The sequence below is a fragment of the Diabrotica virgifera genome, chromosome 3 (genome assembly GCF_917563875.1).
Source record: "Diabrotica virgifera virgifera chromosome 3, PGI_DIABVI_V3a".
NCBI classification, from domain to species: Eukaryota; Metazoa; Arthropoda; class Insecta; order Coleoptera; family Chrysomelidae; genus Diabrotica; species Diabrotica virgifera.
In genome coordinates this window covers 218,161,523-218,188,241 of record NC_065445.1, presented here as the reverse complement: position 1 = coordinate 218,188,241, position 26,719 = coordinate 218,161,523, and the positions used below count along the sequence as shown (strand labels likewise).

Here is a 26,719-nt window from a genome sequence, read left to right as displayed (position 1 = left end):
TTGTTTTAGACGTACTTCAGCAACATTATTAGCAAATACAGGTGGAGATATCCTACAGTTGAAAAAGTTGGGGGGTTGGAAATCCAACACCGTAGCAGAGGGATATGTGGAGAATTCATTACATGGACAAATAAAAATTGCTAATATGTTGTCTCATGTAGAAAATCCAGAAACGTCGGCGTCATCATCTATTTCTGAAACTCATAATTTTGAGCAACACGGTCTTACTTTAACCGTTAATAGTAATCATAATTCCAATGTAACTATTAATATTTATAATTCCAAATAGTTTTCTTTTTGTTATTGTTGTTGTTGTTTCTTAATTAAATAAATGCTGAGTGGATTCTATTCTTTCTAAACCATCTTTTAATCAAAAATGACATTGACATTTGCAGGTAGAAAAGTGACAGATGCTAGCCGGGAAAGTACTTTCCCGGCTAGCTGGGAAAGTAAAGTAAGTAATAAGTCCCTTCCTGATTACTTCAAAGGTTAGAAATCCATAAATTACTAACCGATTGTGAGTAAAATTATTTACTTTATGACAGCGCTACTCTGTGGATCCACAAAGTGGCTGAAACAGGTGATTTTCTAGCGCCGGCGACTACGCTGCGAAGTGAATCGTTTGGAAGGGTACGGCTTTTAATGTAATGAGTGAGTAAAAAAAGTAAGTTTGTTCAAATTATTAAAAACTTGCCAGCTAATAATTTTTTTAAAAAGTGTGTTCGTCAAAGTCAGTGTTTGTAATGTCCGTAGTTTTAAATATTTTATAAAATTTCAACCCTTTTGAAAAAATACTAATAAACTCTATAAATGGAATTAAGAAGAACCAGACAATATCACAGAAAGAAGCACATAAAAGACCAACCAGTACATCTGGTATCCTACAGTATTAAAATAGTTTGATACAATTTTTAACACAAAAAACACACCCAAATAGTAATATTTCAACTTTACAACTGAGGTAACGAGATCCTGTTTCACGGAGAGGATGACATTAAATATATCTAAATAAACATGTTAACTTGCAACCTCCTTTTAACTGATAACTTATGGTTTTGTGTTCTACAACAAACAATAAAACCTTTTTTGGCCTATGGTGGGACCCCACTATTTAACGTAAATAAACAAACAAGATTGTGAGTATTTGTTTTGTTCAGTTCAATGATGGATTCAGACGAGGAAAGTTTTCTTTCTCGTCAGAATGTATAATAAAATGTAAATATAAATAGAGAAAATATTGCTTACCGGATTTATTCTTTTCGATAGGGCTACCTTCTTTAAAATCAGGAACAAATAATTCAAAGATCTCGTCCCACGCTTTTCCTTTCAATGCCCTTTAACTATATCCTCCGGTTCTTGTATCCCATAAAGCCGGTCTGTTTTGGACTTCAATTAAAAATCTTTCGGAATAAAAATTCATTTCACGTGCTCACTGTGTAAACTCTCGTCAATATCTGTGGCAGCTACAAAAGTGGTCCGTCTGATAGGGTTTTGCCACTAGTGGACGCCACTAGCAGTGAGGCTTGGTGACTGTGGCTAGCCACAGTCGCTCGTCTGGTGTGCAAAGTCCACTTTACATAAGAAACCACGGCTAATCATCAGAAGCTGCTGTGTGGATCCACAGAGTAGCGCTGCATAGTGATCCGTCTGGTTTAGCCCTAAATTACTCAATTAGTTTAAAAATCTAATAATTATTTACGAAGTAATTATCATTATCATCATTATCATCACGCTGCTGTAGCTCTTCAAAGATCTCGACCTTCTGAAGCTTCTGAGTCATTCTGCTCTGTTCCTTACTTGAATTTTCCAGTCAGCTACACGGATCTTCTCACCATTCTGTATTACCCCGCCTATCTACCTCAGCTTTGGTCTATCCCGTCTTCTCATTCCCACCGATTGCGCTGTTAGAATCTTTTTTTATCATGTTCGATTCCGGGCCCAGGCTACATATCCTAACCGGATTTCTGTCCCGCGCCCAAATGGTTTTTCGTGATAATAGTGGCAAGATCTTTTCCACCAAACTTGAGTTTGTAGATATTCTGCAGTTTAACGTTATATCTATGCCTCCATTTTCCGTTTTTACATACGGCTTAAAATATCTTGCGTAGTACCTTCATTTCAAAAATCGATAGGGAGGATTCGTCTGTTTTGGTTAGAGTCCATGCTTCTAATCCATATTTGAGAACAGGAACTATCTATCTTCTATAAAGTCTCATACAACTTTTCTGAAACAGACAATTATTAGCTATGTAATTTGTTAGACCACGATAACATCTGTTTTCAATTAGGATTCGCCTTTTTATTTGCCTTGATTAGCCACAGTTGTTGATTGTAATGACAATGACACTTACATTTTTACCTAAAAAGATTACATAAAAAGAGACTAGTAGAATAGATTTAATAGAAGAAAGATCTTGGATCGAACATTACTCGCAACTTTTGACTGAAACAAGACCGCAATTCACGAACATCAGTACAACAACATATGAAGTAAAATACGATGAAGACGATGAAATAACAGTACAGGAAGTCGAGAATGCAATACGAACTCTAAAAAATCGAAAGTCATGCGGACCACAAGGAATACCGAACGAATTACTAAAACACAGCCCACAAGTATTACGAGAATTACTTGCGTATGTTTTCACCTTATTCTATAAAGGTCATGATTTACCACATGAGTAGACAAAAGCACATATTAACAATATATACAAAAAAGGAGATAGAAAAAATTGTTCAAACTACAGGGGGCTTAGTGTCATAAACTCACTCTCAAGACTCTATGGAAAAATAATAAAAAATAAAATTGAAAAAGAGATGACAGATGTCGAAGAACAAAATGGCTTTCGTGCAGGCAGATCCTGTATGGACAGCATATTTTCTCTAAAGCAAGTTATTGAGAAAAGATTAGCCCACAACCTTTCCACCCATATAGTTTTTATTGATCTGACAAAGGCATACGATAGTGTACCACTTTCAATGCTCTGGATAGCAATGGAAAAACAAGGAATAAGCAAAAAAAATATACAAGCAGTACAACAGCTTTACAAAAATATGACGGTAAACATTAAAACTGGAAACAAATTAACGAGAGAAATTCCTATTAGTAAGGGCCTAAAGCAAGGCTGCTGCATAGCACCTACACTCTTTAAAATATATTTAAATGAGGCACTCTCACTGTGAAGAAGAAAGTGCTGCAATATGGGCATCCCAATCAATGACGATAGATTGTACACAATACACTTCGCTGACGACCAAGCCATTCTAGCTGAAGACGAGAGTGATATAGACTATATGCTCAGAAAACTGGAAGAGGAGTACACTAAGTGGGGCCTTACAATTAATATACAAAAAAACCGAGTACTTAGTTGTAGGAGAAACGCCAGAACGCCTACAAATTGAAATGGGAATTATAAATCCAACAGAAGTCTTCAAATACTTAGGAGTCCAAATATCTTCAAAAGCAGGGAGTAACGACGAAATACATTCCAGGATTGGCCAAGCAAGATCAGCCACCAGACAGCTACACGGACTATTGTGGAGTAATAAAATAACAAAAGAAAATAAAAGAAGAATGTATAAAACAATAATAGAAAGTATTGGGTTGTACGGCGCTGAACTCTGGGAAATCAACCAAAGAAACAAGTCAAAAATCAAGGCGATGGAAATGAACTATTGGAGACGATGTTGCCGACTCACTAGACTTGATAGGGTGAGAAACGAAGATATTAGGAGACAAATGGAAATCGATCTAGATATAATAGACACAATCGAAGCCAAAAGACAACTGGTATGGACACCTTCAGAGAATGCCTGAAAATAGATGGCCGAAAAAAATAGAAAAATGGACTCCACCCACAAGAAGAAAACGAGGTAGACCAAGACGATCCTGGAGATAGATGTCGAAGATGCAATGACCGCCAGAGACTTAAAAACTGAAGATTGCTTCGACAGGAATCGCTGGAAATTAGGATGCGAGAAGCGGCGACAGCTGTAGAAGGCTCGCTTATTATATATATATATATATATATATATATATATATATATATATATATATATATATATATACCTAAAAAGATTTGACGTTTCGATTTACACTCCGGGAATCGTTTTCAAAAAGATTACTAAGAAAATTGTGTTTAAAGAGGGCATATTGTTCGCCCGCTATAACTTTTCCCATGCGTCACGATTTATTTTCCAACAAACTAAGTCAAAACCTAAAGTGAAACGAACGTCTATGTGTATATACATTTTGTATACAATTTATGTTATATACTACACACATCGGCGTACGTTTAACTTTATGTTTTTACTTAATTTGTTTGAAAATGAATCTTGACGCATGGGAAAAGTTATAGCGGACGAACAATATACAGTCGGAAAAATGAAAGAATACCCATGAACGAACATATAAAACACGCTGTATTTTTCTGTCACCGTGTCACAAAGAAAATTGCCCAGCGCAGGTACATGTAATAATAATTATTACATGTACTTGCGCTGGCCAATTTTTTGTATGACACGGTGACAGAAAAATACAGAGTGTTTTATATGTTCGTTCATGGGTATTCTTTCATTTTTCCTACTGTATATCTAACCGCCAAGGTGTATAGGGGGTTATGTAATATCAAAATTGAGGTTGACAGACTTGGCCATGATGTTGTAGGTAACATCCATGCTTTGGCTGAAAAGATCTAAAGGTGGATGTTTTATGCACTATGGTATGTCAAATTCTGATTATTTTGTGTGTTTCTGCATTATTTCTATGTGTTTTATGCGGATCTATGTATAAGCATGCTTGTGTTGTATTGTGTATTGTGTGTTGCATATGTATTTTATATTATTGAAGACGTGTGTTTCAGATTATTTCATCCGCCATTGATAGTATATTCTTGTTGTTCAGTTCTTCTTTAGGTATTGGCTAAAGCCTGTTACATTCTGCTGATGGGTTTGCTAAACATTTTTCTTCATTAAGAATAGACCTACTTGATTAAAAAAAAAATCTTTATATTATAAAAATTTTAAATTCCAAGTATAATCAATCTATACCGGGTGGTGAATTGGAACACGGGCCATAGGAAACTCAATGTAAAATTCTAAACTGTTGAATTCCTGCTTCCCTAATTATTTTACATCGAAAGTCATAAGAAACTATTTGTAGAGAATTGAAATCTGTATTGAAAACAACTGTTAATATTGTTCTACGAACAATAATTATTCAAAATTTTGTAAAAATATAATACAATTTTCAGAGAAATACGCCAAAGTTACGCCACACACAGTGCAATAATGTGTATAAGATTGCATTCGGTGACAATGAGTTTATTATATTAACAATTTGAACTGTCAATTTCTTTATTTATTTTATCATTTATTGTTTAAAACACAATAAAGTTGATCAGATACCCTCAGCTAAGGAGAAAGTATTAATAATAAAGATATTTTCTTCAGTCAATAGTGTGCTCACTGTCAGTTAAATAGTAACGTGTGGCCTAACATGCCCACATATACCTACTGCGGTAAATACATTATATTTTTCAAAATTTTGGAATGTGTTTAAATCGTAGAACAATTGTAACTTCTGTTTTTAATACAGATTTCAATCCTCTACAAATAACTTCTCATGACTTTTGATGTAACATAATTAGGGAAGCAGGAATTCAACAGTTTAAAATTTTACATTGAGTTTCCTATGGCCCGTTTTTCGATTCACCACCCTGTATACTCTAGTATGCTACTACTATGTATAGTTCATACTATAATAGATAAAGGACCTAAATATACGAAAAGACAGGTCATAAATTAAGTCGCATATTCTAGGACCATAAATAGTTCGATTTAATCTAACTTACCTTAGTAAAAATGTGCACATAAAATAGTTCAAAGTCCTTTGAAGTTACAAAATAAAGATCGATTTTTTTCAATATACCGAAAAATATTAATTTTTTTTTTATTGAAAATGGATAAGTATATGACATTCTTATGGCAGGAACATCTTAAAGAAATTACAATGATATTTGTGCAACCCATAAACATTTTATAGGGATTTGTTCCCGTAACCCTGCCCCCCTCCAAAGTTTTGTGTACGTTCCTATTAAACGTGATACCATTAGTAAAACACAATATTTTTAAAACTTTTTTGTTTCTTAGAATTTTTTCGAGATGCGAGATAAAAACTGGCGTGAGCCAGTTTTTATCGAGATGCGGCTTCTTTTTTAATATGTTTACATACAAATTTTATGGAGATGGAGGTTTTGCTCCCTTAAACCGCACAAATATTTGTGTGCGTTCCAATTAAATTATTATTGTGGTACCATTAGTTAAACATGATGTTTTAAAACTTGTTTGCCTTTTAGTATTTTTTCGATTAGCAAGTTTTTATCGAGATATGGCTTTTTTAAAGTTTCAAAATAAACCTAAAAATGTAAATGCTATAAATACATTTTCATATTATTACCAGGTCTCTATAATCTTACTTAACCATTTACAAAAAATATGTGTTGGATTTTACAAAAGTTAAAAATATCTCGATAAAAACTGACTTATTGAAAAAAAAAAAGTACCAAGAGGCAAGAAAGTTTTTTAAAAATATTGAGTTTAACTAATGATATCACAATAATAGTTTAATTGGAACGTACACAAAAGTTTGGGCGATTTAAGGGAACAAAACCCCCATACAATTTTTATGGGATGCACAATTTTTTTAAGATGTTCCTGATATAAGAACGCCCTATGTCCAATTTCAATAAAAAATCTCTAATAGTTTTCCACATATCGGAAAAAAATCCATTTTCATTTTGTAACTTCAAAGGGTTGTAACTTTTTTGTATGTGCACATTTGTTCTGAGGTAAGTTAGGTTCAATCGAGCTATTTTTGGTCGCAGAATATATAATTTATGACCTACATTTTTGTTACACACTGTATAGTAGATACATTTATGTTTTAGGTTTACGATTTAAATTGTTCGGACACCGTCCCTTTTCTAACTGAGAGCATATCGTTACAGTCTGATTCTGTCGAATATATTTTGCATTACAACGAGCACATTGTTTTGGGAGAAATAAAGGGCAAAATAGAGTATAAAATTCCTTTACACTTGACAAATAGTAGCAAAACGTTTGTAAAATTAGAGTAAGTATATTTTACGTATATTTAAGTTCTGGATATCGTTTTTGAAATCAAACACAAAATAAAAATGTTGTTAAAAATGTCTTTTAATAATATTTTTAATATTTTTCAATATTATTAATGTTTCTATTAGGTTGAAAACTTTGCCTTTTAAAAATTTTGTTTTTATTAAATGGTAATATTTTCTTCAATTTTGACGACAACGTATGCAAAGATAGTTCATAGAGGGCAGATATCCTAAGTTGAAACATATTGTTCATGAGAAGAAAAATGTGGATAAAGCATTAAAAAATTCATAAGATGAGCGAATTTTCCTTCTTGATGTGCCTATCCATGACAATGTTGGCGATCATTATGGCAATCTGTAACTCATTTGCAGCAGCGCGGAAAAGCTGCACATATATGTTGTATTGAACCAGGTTCTGAGGTTTTTTAACCAGATGTTCTTCTTCTTGGATCTCGCTTTCCAAATATTTTTCCTTGCTGGATGGCTTGTTATAGGGCATAACTGTATTTATTTCATATAATGTGTCTGAAGTATTCTAACTGTCGAGATTTGATGGTGATCAGGTCTTGGTTCTTTTCATTTTTATGAGGACCTCCTCATTTGTGGCCCGGTCAGTCCACTGGATTTTAATTATTCTTCGGTTCAGCCACGTCTCAAATGCTTCCAATTTTCTGCAGATATTGTCGCTCAAGGTCTATGATTCAACACCATAAAAAGGACAGAGAAGACGTAGCGTAGCATCACATCATTCTTACTTTTATGACAAGAGAGAGGTTGTGGCTGTTAAAGAAGACCCCCATCCGGTTGAGGGTGGACCTAGCTTTTTCGATGAGCGTTTTTATCTCTTATAGTCCATTGAAATGTTACATTTAGGGTTGCATTTGTTAGAAGAGTCAATTTTATTTTTTTTTAATGTGTACGGGGCTCAGTTCACGTTTTTGGGGTCGCCACACTTGTTCCCCGGTCGCCATCTTGGAAAAAGGGGTGCAAAGGGATCTCGCGCTGTATCTCGTAAACTAGCAACTCTACAGAAAATTTAATTAGAGATAAAATGTTGAAAATTAAATTTCCTATAATTTTATATTCATTACTTTTTATCGTCAAGTGACCAACAAAAAAGTTATAAACAAAAATAAGAGAACATTTTGTAACAAATTTCATTTTGGAGGTTATAACTTGTTTATTTTACAATAAAATGACATCACAGCAATTTTTTAGAGGGTTTTTTAACAAACAATGTCCAGTATAAAGTTGCTTAATATTATTTATTTATCACAGCTCTCCAAACTTAACCAGATTCTCGAATGCTCATAGAGATACAAAAAAAACCGTTAGGCTTAATTTTCTATCTATATATTTTTTATTCATGCAATTTATTAGGATCTTAATATTCCTATGCTATTATTAAACAATTTTTGCACCTTCTCCATTGGCATTATCCACAGAGGATGGAATGAGAGAAAAGATACCAAATCATCTTAGTTTAACGACTTTACACCAATATAACGACCCTGTACTAACAGTCACAAAAGCGACTTTGTTATCGATGGTGGTTTTCTGATACATAAAGTGGTTTGGGATAGACTCTTTTAACAACATTCTCGATAAGTATGTTCGGTATATGCAACAATATTATGGATTATGTACAAGTATAGAATTTGATGGCTATTCCGAAAACCCTGATATCGTAGGAACAAAGTCATGGGAGCGCTTCCATAGCACTAAAAAGCACCAATCGACAGAGGTACAGTTTGCTAAGAGCACCGTACCAACATTATCGCAAGAAAAAATTCTTGGTAATGAAACGAACAAAGCTAACTTCATATGCCTTCTGAAGACAGCTCTATCAGAGGTGGGTCTTAGTGTCGACCAGGCTGAATCTGATGCAGATTCTGTGATCGTCCGTTGTGCGCTTGCTGCATCAAAGTCATATGATTCGGTGACAATCATAGCAGAAGACATCGACATCATTGTCTTGCTCACGGCATTAGGAAGAAGTCAATCTAATGTATTTTTTAAAACCTTCAAAAGGACCTACGTCCGAAAATTGTACTGTCCTTTAAGTTTTATATATGACGACATAATTGCAGAGAATTTGCTGTTTCTCTATGCCTTCTGGGATACAACGTAAGCCTTTAAGTGTATAACATGGGCAAAGTAAAATTCATAAAATTTTTGCAGAAGCATCCTGAGTTATCTAGTGGAACAACATTATTTTGTCAGTGAAAAAGTCGAGCCACCTTTACTCAGTGTTGTTGGCGAACGTTTTTTCATCACTTTATACGGCGGAAATAAAGATGATCCTCTGGACACTCTGACATAAAAACGATTCGCTAAGACAGTGACAAAAATGCATTTAATCTCTCCCCACTTCCTCCAACATCAGATGCAGCCCGTTTTTACTCACAGTCTTAAAGTGAATCACCAGATTCAGTCATGGCTCGGTAAACATTGCTATCCAAAAGATTGGGGCTGGAAAAGACATGGAAAATATTGGATAAAAATCCAAACTTCCAAGCCTTCAGCACCCCCCGAACTTATGAAATTAATCTTTTGAAGATGCAAAGGAAACTGTGGAAATGCTTGCGGTTGCCGAAATGCAGCCCTCAAATATTCAGCTGTGTATTGAATATTATTTTGTCTAGAAATTGTCCGTGGATAAGGCCCACTGGGGATACCACACAAAAAACCGCTCATCCAGACTCTACCTTATGGGTGGTGGGAAAAAGAGTCAAAAACAGTTTAATCATAGCATATGAATATTAAGATCATAATCAATGGTATAAATAAAAAATATATGAATAGGAAATTAAGCCTAACGTTCTGTTTTTATTACATCCCTATGAGCAAACGAGAATTTGGTCAAGTTTAAAGCGCTGTAAAACCTAGAACAATAAATAAAATTAAACAACTTTACAGTGGAAATTGTTCGTTGAAAAACCCTCTACGAAATTCCAATGTTATTTTATTGTAAAATGAACTGAAAAAAGTTATAACGTCCAAAAGGAAACTTGTTAAAAAAACATCATTTATTTTTGTTTATATCTTTTTTGGTGGTCACTTGACAATAAAAAGTGATAGAAATAAAACTGTAGAAAATTTAATTTGCTACATTTCATATGTGTTTAAATTTTATGTAAGGTTGCTAGTTTACGAGATACAGCGCGAATCCATTTTGCACCCCTTTTCCAAGATGGCGGCCGGGGGACAAGGGTGGCCACCCCAAAAACTTGAACTTAAGCTTTTACTGAATCCCCCTACATATTAGAAAAATAAAAATGACTCCTCTAACAAATGCAAGGCATGGTCTAAAAAATGTAACATTTCAATGGACTATTAGTTGTTGGTCCGTTCTTAATTTATTACGGTGTCGAGGTAGTTGTAGTGCGTCACTCTTTCAAGTGCGTCAAGCTTTGTCTTTACATTTTTATTATTCATATTGTTAACTGTAATATGTAATTTTGTTCATGAGGACTTGTAGGTCATCTAGGTTGTCCGCAAATACTATGGTGTCATCTGCATTAAATATTTTTTAACGAGTAGATATTGAAGATTACAAGCGACAAAATACAGCCTTGCCTCACTTCACTTATGATTTTCACATAATGGAAGCGTTCACGGACTAGGTTGTTCAATAAGTTTTGCGGTTCGATAAGAAAATCACAATTTTTTGACTTAAAATACATTTTATTATACTCTGGGCTAATTAGCAAACTTCATGGAAAAGTTATTTACCAGCAATTTTATTGCTGGAATCGGTTTATAAGATCCTATATATAATAGTATAGGTATGCAAAGTCCGCAGATAGTGTGCTACTTTTTTTATAAACAAAATGGCGTCCGAAAATCGTGTTTTTTTCAATTTTTGCTCTATAACTCCGAAGATTTTAACTTTACAACAAAAACACCTTAATAAAAATTCACCGCAATTAAATTCTCCATAGAAATATGTTTTTCCCGATTTGCTACGACGAAAATTTTCCTCGAAAAATGTGGGTTTCCCAACAAAATCTCTAATTTTCGAATAAAGTTTTAGGTAAGTAATTATTAATCAATAATTAAATAACTTAGTGACATCAAAGCTTTCTTGGTATAGATTGTAATATCAGAAGCCGGTGAAAATTAAATGAATATTTTAGCAACAATTCAATTGTTAATTAACAATTTACGATCGCAATAATAACCAAAATAATCATGATACATTGATCAAACTTATAAAGATTATAAAGATGAGATGCTTATTTAATATTTTATTGACAAAATATAAATTTTTAGTTTTTTTGCATAATCTTTAAATTAAAAAAAAAATAGTTATAATACGCTGGTCTAATTAGTAAAGTACAAAGAAAGGTTATTTATCAGCAATTTTATTGCTGGAATCGAATATTATGATCCTATATATTAATAATATAGGTATGCAAAGTCCGCAGATAGTGTGCTACTTTTTTTATTAACAAAATGGCGCCCCCAAATCGTGTTTTTTTTCAATTATTGGTCTATAACTCCGAAGATTTTAATTTTTCACCAAAAACACTCAAATAAAAATTCACCCCAATTTAATTCTACATAGAGGCATCTCTTTCCCGATTTGCTCCGACAAAAATTTTCCTCGGAAAATGTGAGTTTTCCCAACAAAATCTCGAATTTTCAAATAAATTTTTTGGAGAAGTAATTATTTATCAATAATTAAATAACTTGGTGAAATAAAATCTTTCTTGATATAGATTATAACTGCAGAAGCCGGTGAAAATTAAATGAATATTTTAACAACAATTCAATTGTTAATTTACAGTCGCAGTAACAACCAAAATAATCATAAGACATTGATCAAACTTAGAAAGATTATAAAGATGTGATGCCTATTTAATATTTTGTCGACAAAATATAAATTTTTCATTTTTTGCATAATCTTTAAATGTTTAAAAAAATAGTTATAAACAAATTAACATTTCTCAGAAATTGTTTACTATATTATAATTTTAAAAAATACTTAAAATGCGTATTTCAAATGTATTGAAATGGAAATGCTTTAAAAAAATTTTCCAACCATTTTTAAAAAAGTTATGAAACAGAAAATAAACATACGATTACTCCGTTGTTGATAATTTGTTTTGATTGTTTGAAAGCTTAAAAGTGAGTTTATGGTACAAACTAATTACTCTCAAAAAATATCAAACATTAGTTCAATGGTTATATTTTAATCAAAGATTAAAAATGTTTTTTTGTAATTTTTAGCGCGAAAGTAGGCTTGATACAGAGCCGGAGATGTTCACTCGAAGCGACTGACACGCTTTAAACTCGCGCGAGTTGTGTATTTGGACGGGTATAATACATAATACATAGCTACGGTACTGTATTAGTCTACTTAAGTCTAAAAAAAATATTTATAATCTTTAATTAAAATATAACCATTAAACTAATAATCGATATTTTTTGTAAGTAATTAGCCTGTACTTTAAACTCACTTTCACGCTTTGAAAGAATTAAAAGAAATTATAAACAACGTAGTATCGTATGTTTACTTTGCTGTTTCATAACTTTTTTGCAAATGGTTGGAAAAAAGTTTTAAAGCATTCATTTTCAAGACCTTTGAAATACGCATTTGAATTATTTTTTAAAATTAGAATATAATAAAAACTTTCTGAGAAACGTTAATTTGTTTATAACTATTTTTTTTAAACATTTAAAGATTATTCAAAAAAATTAAAAATTTATATTTTGTCTACAAAATATTAAATAGGCATCTCATCTTTATAAGATTTCAAAATTTAATCAGTGTATCATAATTATTTTGGTTATTATTGCGACCGTAAATTATTACTTATCTAAAACTTTATTTGAAATTTAAAGATTTTGTTGGGAAAATCCGAATTTTTCGAGGAAAATTTTTATCGGAGCAGATCGGGAAAACATGTCTTTATGCAGAATTTAATTTCGGTGAATTTTTATTAGGGTGTTTTTAGTGTGAAGTTAAAATGTTCGGAGTTATAGAGCAAAAATTGAAAAAAAGACGATTTGGGGGCGCCATTTTGTTAATAAAAAAAGTAGCACTCTATCTGCGGACTTTGCATACCTATATTATGAATATATATAATCATAAGCTTCGATTCCAGCAACAAAATAACTGGTAAATAACTTTTCCCAAAAATGACCTATTCTCCGATAATCAGCACAGACTATTATTCAATATAGTCTCCGTGAACATCAATACACTTGTTCTAACGAGATTTCAATTTATAAATTCCATACCTGAAGGGAGAATCAGAAAGAGTTGCAAAATACGCTTCCACAGCTGGTACATACTCATCATTTGATGAAAAACGCTTTCCACGCATATATTTTTTTTGGTATTAAAACAGTTGCTAGGAAGCAAATCTGATAATAATACTGTGGATGCTCCAACAATTTGAACTTTAATTCATGGATTTTAGCCATTGGTAAAATGCTCATACGACACGGTGCATTATCCTGATCAAAATAGTTATTTTCCTAACTAGTGCGGAAAGTGATACTTTATGTTATTCTGAAGCTATTTCCTTGTGGCATTTTCATGATTAATTATTTATATGGGAAATAAGCCACAATTAAAATGAAAAAAATAATTTTAATTGTGGCTTATTTCCCATATAAATAATTAAGTGATACTTTCACGCACGAGACTGCCGTTGACCAGAACCACGCGATAGCGGAGTTCGGGCAAGCAGTCGAGTGCGGGGAAGACACTTTCCGCATGAGTTAGGAACAATATGTTTTCTAGGGCCGTACGTTTGGGAAAAAAGCCACAAAAAATAGAGTCATATCAGTTTTTATTTAGGAGTGAAAATACACAAATACACAGACGTTGTTGCTCTGTTTGGGCATCCTTGACGTGGATCGACTTCAAGGCTTGAACGACCACGTTTAAATTGAGCATCTCATCTTTCTACTGTAAGAATCAGTGTTAAAACCCCTCCCAGAACTTATAAAAAATAGTAGTAGGCGAGGAAATAAAGCACTAAAATCGCCTAACTTTTCTTCTAAAACATCTAACTTTTTTAAAGTAAGACCGATAACCGATCGTTATGAAACCTTTTGCATTCGATTCGATAGAGCTTCAGAAAAATTCTTGAACACATGGCATGAGGGACAAAGGCAAATTGCATTCTTGTATGCGGAAAATGCATTTTCCAAAGTGCATCTCAAAGTGTTCACAAAATAAAAATTCACAACTCGGAAAGTAATTATGGGAATGAGTTCAATTTTCATATTCGGGGGGTTTTTGATGTCGCTGAACAGGAATATAGGGTCGGCGAAGCTCTAAGAGGTACCTGGTGCCTGGTATCCCAGTATGCATGTTGACTCCTGGAATTTTATGGAAATTCATTATGAAAATCGTTGAAACTTGTTATCCCTAGATTTTTGATCGAGGTCGCTGAACATTTCGGCAATGCTGTACGTGGTACCTGGTGCCCGGTAACTACGTCATCTCCTGTCGCTTTCAGCTATACTTTCAGCATTCTTTCATAAAATTTCCTTTGCTTTTAAATCTTCCAAAAATAAACATTTAATTACTGCACGATACTTGATTATTTCCATTGTAAAAAATACCGTGACGTATCGATACGAAATGGCTTCTAAAAAAATAATGAATTAACAGAATTAATAATTAATGAATAATGAAATAAAACTTCACATACGTTCATATGAAGAGTGTACCAACATAACAAAAAAATTAGGCTAGTAGCAACGCCCTCTCTTATCGAACCGCAAAACTTATTGAACAACCTAGTACAACTTTGAGGTTGCAATCTGATTTCAGTGAAGGTTTCTAACTATTTTCACATCTTTGTTATTAATTCCTGCTTCTTTTACTATTTGCATCATATTTCGAACCAGAGATTCGTATACGTCGCAATTAACATATCTGCATCTCTGGAATAAGACTTGTATTGAGAACAAAGCCTCTCTCGCACCAACAACATTAATGAGCAAATTAGAGAATTAATTTATTGTAGTTAGCAATTTTTATTTTGTGTTAATTTTAAATAATAGGCTATTGATTATGTTCAAAATAAGAGAGCTAAAAGGAACTACAACGTTAACGGGATTTTATTGTCTCATATGGTCAATGGATCTCTGAACTTGAAAAAACCGCGGAGTGCTACTATTTAAATGGGTGCGTTTTTGAGAAAGAGGTTAATTAGTCCCTAGGCACAGAGTGAATTAGAGTAAGTTCTATGCATTTTTGGTATAAACACGTCTACAGGAAAATTGTTTCAGGTTCAAATTACTATCGAAGTATCACCTTTTAAATTCATGAATATTTTTTTTTACAAAAATATATTCAAAAGAAAATCAAGAAAAAAACACGAAAGAAAGCAATTTTGTTTTTTGTCCCATAACTTTTTTCCACAGGGATATAGGTAGAGTCCTTTTCATGAGCATTTTTCAGTGCGTCACAAATAGTGTTGCCAGGTCCGATTTGTTTTAAATCGGTACATAAGGTAAAACAAATCGTGATTTAGGGTTGTAGATCGGGACAAACAAACAACAATAGTCCAGTAAATGACCGTATTGGAGTATAATTTTCAGGGTCAACTCCGAATTGCATGAAAATTTGGTTTTATCTTCTACTTACCGTTTGCTTCAAAGTTGAACGTGTACCGTTGGTTGCTTTTACTTGGGGGGTGACAGTTACCCCTTCTCGGAGGTGAAAAAACGCGCGTTGAAATAAGTCCCAAAATGGATAAATTGACTTATTCTAAACAGTTTTTGATCTAGAGAATTTTTATTTAAGTCCACACTTTTCGAGTAATTTGCGATTAAAAATGTTTATTTTTCCATTTTTTTCGCAAATAACTCAAGAAGTAAGTATGTCATCGAAAAAAATATTCTTAGCAGAAATGTAGCTCGTAAAAAAAATTGTGTGATCAGAAAGTCTATAAAACCAGTAAAAGCAAAGTGGTAGCTAATCAAAAATACGTTCTTATTCGTCAAATTCAAAATCGAATATTTCGTGAAGTAATCAAAAAATGAAGCAATTTTCGGGAAGAAATTATTAGAAATTACTTTAATTGTTCAAAGAAATCTTTATTTTTGTTTCATATAAAAGTCCTTAGCATTCAAAGTAAGTGAGTTACGTTCAAAATAAAGTTAGCCCCTTTATTGGTAAAAAAAACGTGAAAATCTCCTTCTATTTAGCAACCTAAATAAAATTAATCGTTACCGCTTTACCATTTACTTTAAATGTGTATTGTTTATACGGTCTGGAATGTTTACCGGTTGAAAGTGCTTATTTTGGAGAAAAAATTGGTTTTATAGTAAAAATATGGTCTAAAATATTGGAAGAAATGCCCTCTTTTCAAAATACCTAAAAAAGTATTAGTGATACGAAAAATCTCGAGAAAAAATGTAGGTTGTGCTTTTATAAATAATATGATAGTTTCAATTTGTTTTTCTGTAACACAAAAATTGGTTAAGATATGACTGTTCATATTTTGCATACACTCGTGATTAGTGACTCGTTCAGGCCCCTTCAACTTTAACTATTTCAAAAATAAGCCCTTCAAACGGGTGAAACTTACAGATCATATAAAAAATACATAATTAAACTAAATTGTTTGTAAAGCGGTAACGATTAATTACATTTAGGGTGCTAAATACTGGGAGATTTTTACGAATTTTTAACCAAAAAAAGGGGTCAACTTGATTTTGAGCATAACTGGCTTAGTTTTGATACTAGAGACTTTTTTAAAACAAAAATAAAGTCAAACAAATGAAATAGAGAATATGGAAAAATCCCCTTACGAATAACTCACACATCCACTATTTCTGGCTGGGAAAAATTTTTCGAATAGAATCAAAGATCCAAACACCAGTTCTTAGAAATGTGTTTCGCCCTCTTCAACCTCCGTGGGCTCATCGGTAAAGATGAGAGGTTGAATATCTTTAGACACATTCCATCAAAAAACAACATCCGAGACATAGACATAACATGGTCGTTAAACCAGTACCTGTGGATCTTTTGATCACTGAGTGTGTTTCAAAGATCTACATCTTTTGTTTTTTCATAAACAAAAATAAAGCTTTATTAAACACTTAAAAAAAGTCTTAATGGGTTTTTCCCGAAAAGTGCTTCATGTTTTGGTTATTTCACTTTGAAATATTTGTTTTTGATTTTGACGAATAAGAACGTATTTTTCATGAGCAAAAACTTTGCTTTTGCTGGGTCTATAAATTTTACGAATTCATAATTTTTTTCCATTTTTTTATATGCTACATTTTTGTTAAGAATATTTTTTTCGATCAAATACTTTTTGAGTTGTTTGTGAAAAACCGCCTGAAAACGTGATTTTTTCTCGAAAAATAAACATTTTTAATTGCAAATAACTCGAAAAGTATTAACTAAGTTAAAAAATTTTATAGAACTAAAGTTGCTTAGAATTTATCCATTTCCGGACTTATTTTAAACGTGCAGACTTTTACCCCCGACTAGGGATGACTGTCACCCCCCGAGTAAAAGCAACCAACGGCACAAGTTCAATTGTGAAGTGGACATTAAGTAGAACCTAAGTCCAAATTTTCACGCAATTTGGAGTTGACCCTGAAAGTTACACGGTATCGCCGTATTTCGCGTTCATTTACTGGACTACATGGTGTTTCTATAATCTGTATTTAATCCTACATAATCATAATAATCAGACGAAATTACAAAACAAAATCGTAGATTAAGGAAATTATTCATTTTTTATTAAAATTATATTTTTCATTCGATTTTGTCTTTTTGGAGTGCCTTGTTTTTTATAACCTTATAAAATTCGTTACAAAATTCACTGCAAGTCATGCTGAAATTGGTTTTCATTGGTGAAATTTATCGGGACATTTAGTGTCCCGATCAGGTACAAATCGGTACGCGTCCCCAGACCCTTGAAAATCGGGACGTCCCGCGCAAATCGGGACACCTGGTAACGCTAGTCATAAATGATAAAAAAAAGGTAAGTCCGTGATAATACACATTTATGACATTTATTCTAACATGACATTTTAGTAAATCTGATAGTTGTCACATTTTATTTGCAATTTGGCATAAAAACAAATTAATTGTGTTTATTGCATTTATAAAATGGTATTTTCTTTGATTTGCATAGTCTTATAAATTGTATGTTATATATTCGTAGATATATTATATAATTCGTAAATAATTTTTTTTTTCGATTATAGCGCCATCTATCGACATCTAGAATAAATGTTATAAATTTCTGTAATCACAGACGTGCCTTTTTTTCTGTCACATACAACTTAATGCGTTAGAAAGAAATCGAAAAACTGAAAAATACTGACGCACTGAAAAATACTCATGAAAAGGACTTTATAAGCATTGCTTCAGCGAAAAATAACTTCCATCTATCCTATTTAAAATGAAGTTTGGTAAAAGTCTCTAGGATTTATATTTTCCGAAATAGAATTTTTAAAATTTCGCCGCTCACAGAATTATTGGGCCATTTTCCCCATTATTTCGCAAATATTGTTCTGTAAATTTTTTCTACGGATTTCTAGGTATGTGCAGTGGTACATTTTGTAGATAGAGAAGAGAGTTACCTTTAAAATGGTCTATTGTATAAGGATATACGGCTCTTTTTAAGCAAATTATGCTTTTTCAAGGTTTTATACTTTTAATGATTTTTGATATTCTTAAGAATTATTTTTTAAATTTCTCGTTATGACTTTTTTTCTTGTACATTTAGGTATATACATCGCGCAATAAAAAAGCTTATTTTCTTTACTTTAAAACGGTGTATTGCAAAAAATTTTAGGAGTATTTTTAAACAAGATATCAGTGGGATAGCCAAGAGTATACTTAATTTGAGAACGCTTTAATTTTTTTAAAAATTTTTTTTCAATTAAAAGAATATAATTGCATACTATAACATAACTTTTAATTCCAAAACACTTTTCTTAATAACACTTTTAATATTGTGAAATATAAAGGTACTTTACTCTTGAACGAAATTCATATTTTTTGACATACCTCGTACAATATTGATAAAATTTTATATCTTATGATTGCATGTGAGGTTTTAAACTATGCAAATCATTTCATAAAGAATAATTTTTTTTCATAAAGTTAATAATAAAAAAGTTTTCCATATGGTTCCAACTTAGTGGGACCTATTGCATGTGTATATGTCACATTTTGAAAAAGCATATCTTGTTTAAAAGTAGTCCTAGATTTTTTTACAATACACCATTTTAAAGTACACAAAATAAGCTTTGTAGTTTATTAAGCTACAATACAATATACAATAAGCTATTGTACAATGTATATACCTAAATATTCAATAAAAAAAGTTATAATGAAAAATTTAAAGGTAATCGTAGAATATATCAAAAAACATTAAAAGTATAAAATTTAATTAACCTTATCTTGCTTAAAAATAGTCATAAAGCCTCCTACAATAGACCATTTTAAGGTTTTAAAGGATATTGACTTTTCTTCCTACTAAATGTAACATTTCATATACCCAAAGGTACGTAGAAAAAAGTTACAGAACAATGTTTGAGACGTAACAAGGAAAATGGGCCAAAATCTCTGTGAGTAGCGAAATTTGAAAAATCATATTTTGGATACTAGAAATCATAGAGACTTCTACTATACGTCATTTTAAAGAGAAAAGACGGATGTTTTTCTTCTGTGAAGCAATGCCTATGTATAAATATGCCGGAGGAAAATAGTTATGGGGCAAAAAACAAAATTGCTATCTTTCATGTTTTTTTCTTTTGAATATATTTTTGTAAACAAAAATATATTTCACTTTAAAATGTGATGTTTCGATAGCAAATTTAACCCGGAACAATTTTCCTGTAGACGTGTTTGCACCAAAAGTGCATAGAACTCAAAAACACATCCCTTTAAATGGCAGCACTCCGCGGGTTTTTCATATTTAGAGGTCCATTGACTATATGAAACAATAAAACCCCGTTAACGTTGTAGTTCCTTTCTAAAATACATAATCAATAGCCTATAAATTGTTATCGAATAATTTAACGTTCTGGATATTTTGTAGAGTTGATAAAATAAATCATCCGACCGAAAAAGAATTAGAAAAAATTAGCTCCTTTTTCAAGCTAAGTGCTGAGTCAGAAACACTACTACCTCAAAAATCCTCAGCATTACAATTCATCTTCCATCCTATTGAAGAATTTGTATTAGAAGACGTTCCATTGTATACTTGTAAATTTTTGGATCTTAATCAACCGGATGCTGTCTTTAAACATTTTGATATAAGATTTTCAGTCGTCGTTCAACTCTCAAGGTAAGCATACTAGACAATGAGTATTCTTCGTCTATTTTCTGCGGATATTTATTTTTTAAATATTGATAAACATTTAATAAACTGTGTAAACAACAATATTATTTCAAGATTCAAGCTTTCGGAAAATTTTATTTCTCTCTTCAAGAATTTCTACTATCCAATAAAAGAAAAACTTACTTCACACAAAATTAAAATACAGTGCAGAAGACTGTAGTTATGGTAGGGACTGTAGACTGTACGGTTATACTTACTTACTTACTCCGTGGCATTACAACCCTTCGTGGGTTTTAGCCGGTACCCCGTCAAAATAGCCCCGTCAAAAAAGCTCCGACAAAATAGCCCCGACATAATATCCCGCACACAAAATAGCTCCGACAAAATAGCCTGCAGACAAAATCGCCGCGGAATAATAGCCCGCCGACAAAATAGCCCCGACAAAATAGCCCCGACCAAATAGCCCCGACAAAATAGCCCCGAAAAAAAAGCTCCCTTCAGAATTCATCATGAAATAATACCTTAAAAATACATTTTTTCGGAAATGGTAATTATCCTCTATTCAGATGTTTATCTTAACCACATTAAATAAAAATTGTCTTTTCAGAGAACTCGAGTCCTGTGTTTCCTGCCTCTTGGAAGTTTGAACAATAAAGTTAAGCAAAAATCAATGTTAATTTATGATATAAACATTTTTTTCTGTTTTCGGGCAACAGTAAAATGCATTTTAAATTAAATAAATTAAATACATTCTTCCTTTTAGTCAAATAATTTAAATTAAAAAAAAGTTTTTGGACACCTTGTATAAATAATTATGTAATTGTTTATACGAGGCTGTTTTAGCCGGGGCTATTTTAGCCGGGGCTGTTTTGACCGGGGCTATTTTGTGTGCGGGCTATTTTGTCGGGGCTATTTTGTGTGCGGGCTATTTTGTCGAGGCTATTTTGTGTTGAGGCTATTTTGACGGGACTTTTTTGACGGGGCTGTTTTGACCGGGCTATTTTGACGGGTCACGGTTTTAGCCTACTCGACAACATGCCTCCACTGTTCTCTCTCTTGAGAAACCTCTATCCAATTTTCCACGCCCATAATGTTTAGGTCTCCTGTTATATTATCTCACCACCTGAGTCGAGGGCGTCCGCGTGGTCTTCTTTCAGTTGGGACTTCCACCCACACCAGTATTACTGTTCTTTGTTCACAATGTCTTCTGAGGTGTCCTGCCCATTGGAGTCTTCTTTACTTTATTTCTTTTATGAAATGAGTGAAAAATAATTTCGACCACGAATCAAGTAATCTGTTAACCGAGGTACACAATACCAAGCGGCGCCGCTAGGAGAACACTCCAATACTGCGTCGCAGATTACTTATATGAAACGTGGTCATGTTGTACTCTAAAATCGAGTAAGGTATGACAAAAAAGAAAATAATAGTTTCGTTTTGATTCAATTCTAGTCTCTTGCCATCCTCTGACACCTGATGTTTCGGCAAGAGACTCGAATTGAATCAAAATGAAAACGATTATTTTCTCTTTTGTCATACCTTACTCGGTTTTAGAGTACAAAATGACCACGTTTCATATACGTAATCTGCGACGCATTATTGGAGTGTTCTCCTAGCGGCGCCGCTTGGTACTGGTGTACATCGGTTAACAGATTACTTGATTCGTGGTCAAAATTATTTTTCACTCATTCCATCATTCCCCGTTAGAGGACAGTCTAACCATACTCCGGTGCAAATATTTTAATATTTGCACTTCTTCGTTTCGTTAGGGTCCAATTCAGTCTACTTACAAAGCTTCTTTGACAAGGAATAGATTCCGAAACATCAAGTGTCAAAGGATGGCAAGAGACTCAAATTGAATCAAAACGAAACGATTATTTTCTTTTTTATTTATTTTATGATGTTGGCGTCTGGTTAAAATTCTTCGAGCTCTTTGTTAGTTCTTATCGTATATTGTCCTGATACTTCATCCAGCACAGGCCCAAAGATCTCACTTAGGATTTTTCTTTCCCAAACACGTAGTCTCTCTTCGGTTGCCTTTGTTTTCGTCCACGTTTCGCTTCTATACATCACAACGGGTCGTATGATTGTTTTATCCAATTGTATCTTCGTATGTCTTGTTAGTTGTTTCGATTTTATAAGGTTGTGGGTGGCAAAAAGACATATGTTGTCGGCAAAAATAAACAACATCCTATTGTTAATTTCTTGTGATCTGTCGTTGTCTTCAATTATTGTTGTTCCAAGATACTTAAATTCTCAAACGCGCTCAAAGTTAAAGTCATCGATGGTGATGTTCTGACCGATTCTGTCTCTGCTTTGGTAATTGCGGCTCATATACATATATTTCGTCTTGTTTTCGTTGATTTGGAGCACCATCTTCTCTGCTTCCTTCTCGAACCTCACGAAAGTCTCCTTCATCCTTAATCGGGTGTTTCCTATTACATCGATATCGTCTGCAAATGCCAGTAGTAAGTTTGGTCCTTATCGATGAAATACTGTAGTCGGTTTTTCTGATAGGTTTCTGTGTAGGGTTAAGGGTTATACTGTTATACATATTATATTCATAATAGTCCAGGAACCAAAGCTTTTCACCTCGCAATTTTTACAGAATGGATCAATTTGCTTGAAAATTTGAGAATAAGTAGTGGAAGTCCATGGATCAAAAACTATATGATGCCGACAGGCGATTTTACCATGGGGGTGGTTGCCACTCCATCTAGGAGGTGGAAATTTTTTATTATATTTTGACCGCAAAAGTTAATAAAACATTCATTCTAAGCAAAAAATGTTCTATACATTTTTTTGATAAAATTAATAGTTTTTGATTTATTCACTATCGAAAGTGTTGGTTTAATATCTAAAAAATCAATATTTTTCGTTGGTATATTCATTTACGATTCACTCAATTTTTGCCGTAGAACAAATTTTATTAAACCAATTTCTTGGGAATTAAATTATCTACAATTTCATATTTAAACATTTTTTCGTATCTCTGATGCTAATCTTTCTATTCTGAAGAAAATGGCATTTTTTACCAAATTGCAAACATTCGTTATTCGCTTTCAACTTCAGTTTTTTTTAAACTAATCGTTCTAAGCCAGTCCAACGTCTAGAATCTATTAATAATACATAACTAAAGAAGAATAAATAAGGCCAATGACTAAACACACCGCTAACTTACATTATTATGCTTCTAATTGGATTTCTCCTTTTTTTTTTTAAATATATTGATTTTTTAACCGTAACTTTTTTATTTTTTATCTTAGAAAGTTCGTTAAAAATAATTTTGTGGGTTTTAAGAAGATCTATAAGGCTATTAATTTAAATACTTTTAAAATTCTCAATCACAAAAAGAGGTGGCATAGAAAGGGTTGGTAAAGGTCGTTTTTGCATGATATTACAAGTTTTAATTGTCAATAGCTCACTCAATTATTGCCGTTAAAGCTACAATTTCATGTTTAAATATTTTTTCGTATCTTTGATGCTTATCTTTTCATTCTGAAGAAAAGGGCATTTTTTACCAAACTACAAAAATTCGTTATTCGCTTTTAACTCTATTTTTTTAAAATCTAATCACTCTAAGCCGATCAAACTTCTATAACATATTAACAATACATAATTCAAGAGAACCAAATCAGGTCAATGACAAATTTTAACTAGGGTGGTGGTTAGGGGGTTGTTTACGATCCCTTTTTTGCTGAAAAAATAGGGACTTACATTTTTTTTCATTATAAGTCACTTACTTTTTTTAGCTAGAGATTTTTTTATTTCTGGAGGTACATATTTTTAAATACTTTAAATTAGTTTCAACAAGTTATCCTCGAAAAATGCATAGTTTTCCCGTCCTTTGACTTTGAAACTACAATATTTAGCATTTGACGAAGAAGAGCCAACATATAATAAAGTATAGCTCGATCACTATTGGTGTTGAAGAAAATAAAAAAACGGTTTTGTTTATTTTTTCAAAAGGTACATTTTTGTTAAGAAAAGTTGTTTTGATAAAACGAAAACTTCTTGAGTTATTAGCAGAAAACTGATTAAAAACATTAATTTTTTCGATATAAAACTAACACTTTCGATAGCGAATCAATCGAAAACAATTAATTTTATCAAAAAAATGTATAGAACGTTTTTTGCTTATAATGAATGTTTTTACCAACTCTTGCGGTCAAAATATAATAAAAATTTCCACCCCGAGATGGGGTGGCAACCACCCCCATGGTAAAAGCGTCTTTTGGCATATTATATATTTTGATTCTTGGACTATCCACTACTTATTCTCAAATTTTCAAGCAAATCGATCCATTCTGTAAAAATTGCGAGGTTTTGTCCTATTTTATGCTTCATTACTTGGACTATAAGTAAAATATTGATACTTTTTTAAATACAACGATTGAATTACTAAATAATTAATTGCCTGTTAAAGTTAATTTTTATGTGATAAATCGTTGTAGAGTTTTTATATGGAAACACATGGTTGACCAAAAAACAAAATATAACTATGTATTTGACAAATTATGGTTTTAACGAATATCTATAATATACCTACAAGGATTGAAAAAAGGTGAAAACAAACAACAAGAAATCGTGCAGAGGTCTCAACTTTGATGAGAATTTTTGATTTTTTTGTCTTTAAAAGCAAACTAGTTAATTTAAAATATTAGTTATATTTAATTCTGTTCAACCTTACTACAAACTCAAAATGTGTGGTAGTTTTAAAAAGTTTTATGCACTGTAATTGTCTATCTATCAAAAGAAAAATTATAATTTACCAAGATTATCAATTTGAGACTTTTCGTTCATTGTATTAATACCCTCCAAATGCAAAATATATAAAACTGTGATAAAACCGGTCCTTATATATGGATCAGAGACATATACACTGTCGAAAACGATGAGAACTTATTAGGTACGTTTGAACGAAAAATCCTCAGAAACATATATAAGGGGATGAAAGAAAATGACGTATGGCGCAGAAGATATAATTTTGAACAATACGCAGCATACAACGAACTCGATATCATAACATCCACAAAGATCGGACGTCTGCGCTGGATGGGCCATGTTGAACGGATGTTGGAGGCCGAAACACCAAAACATATAATGAGGCAAACACCAGTAGGGAGAAGGTCAAAGGGAAGATCCAAACTTAGATACATGGAACAAGTGGAACAAGATCTGAAAACACTTGAGATTACTTACTGGAAGAACAAAGCAAGGAACAGAACAAAATAGCGGAAAAACCTAGAACAAGCCAGGACCCAAAAAGGGTTGTCGAGCTACTGATGATGATGATTAGTACCCTTGCTGATATGCACCATCTCAAGAAAATCACGTTTGTGGTTGTTTTCTTCTGTTTAATATTTTTGGATCATAAAGGTTTAAGAAGTCTATGTACAATTGCTTTGGTGAGATATGATGCGGCCAGATTGATTTCTACCAGTCTCATCAATATAAACCTTCAAGAAACTGTTACTATCTGGTCCAATCTGTTATCTATTTGCGACCGAATCTCGTACCATTATTTAGTATTATAGATTAGGATTAGTATATGATAATAAGTCATAACAGTGTTTAGTTTACTTTCACAAATAAAGTTTAATGAAAAAATTCTTAATAAAAAATATATGTATTTATTAAGAAAAACCCTTCAAGGGCCACATCACAGAACGCCTATCGCAGGACGTCTTCGCTGTAAAGTAAGTAGAGCATCATCTGTGCTGTTACCTAAAATAAGTAGATATAACCATTTTTTAGAAGACAAATACGTTAAAAATTGAAATGTTGACCAAGGTAAAAAAGCAAGGTTCAGTTTATAGGCAGCACATACTGAGCCACCAAAAATAAAAACCCCTTAAATATTAACAAAATGTGTTACATTGACATTATTGTTGAAAAATCCATTTGAGGGATAAGAAGATGTTAACACATTTTGTTATTATTTAAAGGATTTTTACTTTTGTATTTTTGGTGGCTCAGTATATGCTGTCTGTAAGTATAACCACAAAACTTTGCTTTTTTACTTTGTAGTCCAGAAAGCCACTGCGCATCCGCTAGGAAAAATATTCCGATTCGGATTTTTTGCACAATCTTACTCAAAAAGTATTCCTTTGAACAAATTTGCATGTTGTCAGGACCAAAAGTGGGTCAAAAATTTTTTAAACGTTTTTTTTTTGTTTTTTTCCTAAAATTATTTTTTTTGCATGGAACAAAGTTTTTTTTAGGTTTTTTGGATCATTCCAAACAGAAAAGGTCTTTAGTGACTTTTCTCTAAAGTTGATAGTATTTGACATATAT

At 32.5% G+C, this 26,719-nt stretch overlaps 1 protein-coding gene across 1 annotated transcript in view; it reads left to right on the top strand.

Moving 5' to 3' along the window:
* Positions 1 to 26,719, top strand: part of LOC114331342 (hydrocephalus-inducing protein-like) — a 691,883-nt gene that overhangs the window by 393,065 nt on the left and 272,099 nt on the right. The window contains exons 43-44 of the mRNA XM_050647266.1: positions 6,948 to 7,132; positions 20,180 to 20,428. Of these exons, the coding sequence (XP_050503223.1) occupies positions 6,948 to 7,132; positions 20,180 to 20,428 (434 nt within the window). The remainder of the gene's footprint in view (positions 1 to 6,947; positions 7,133 to 20,179; positions 20,429 to 26,719) is intronic.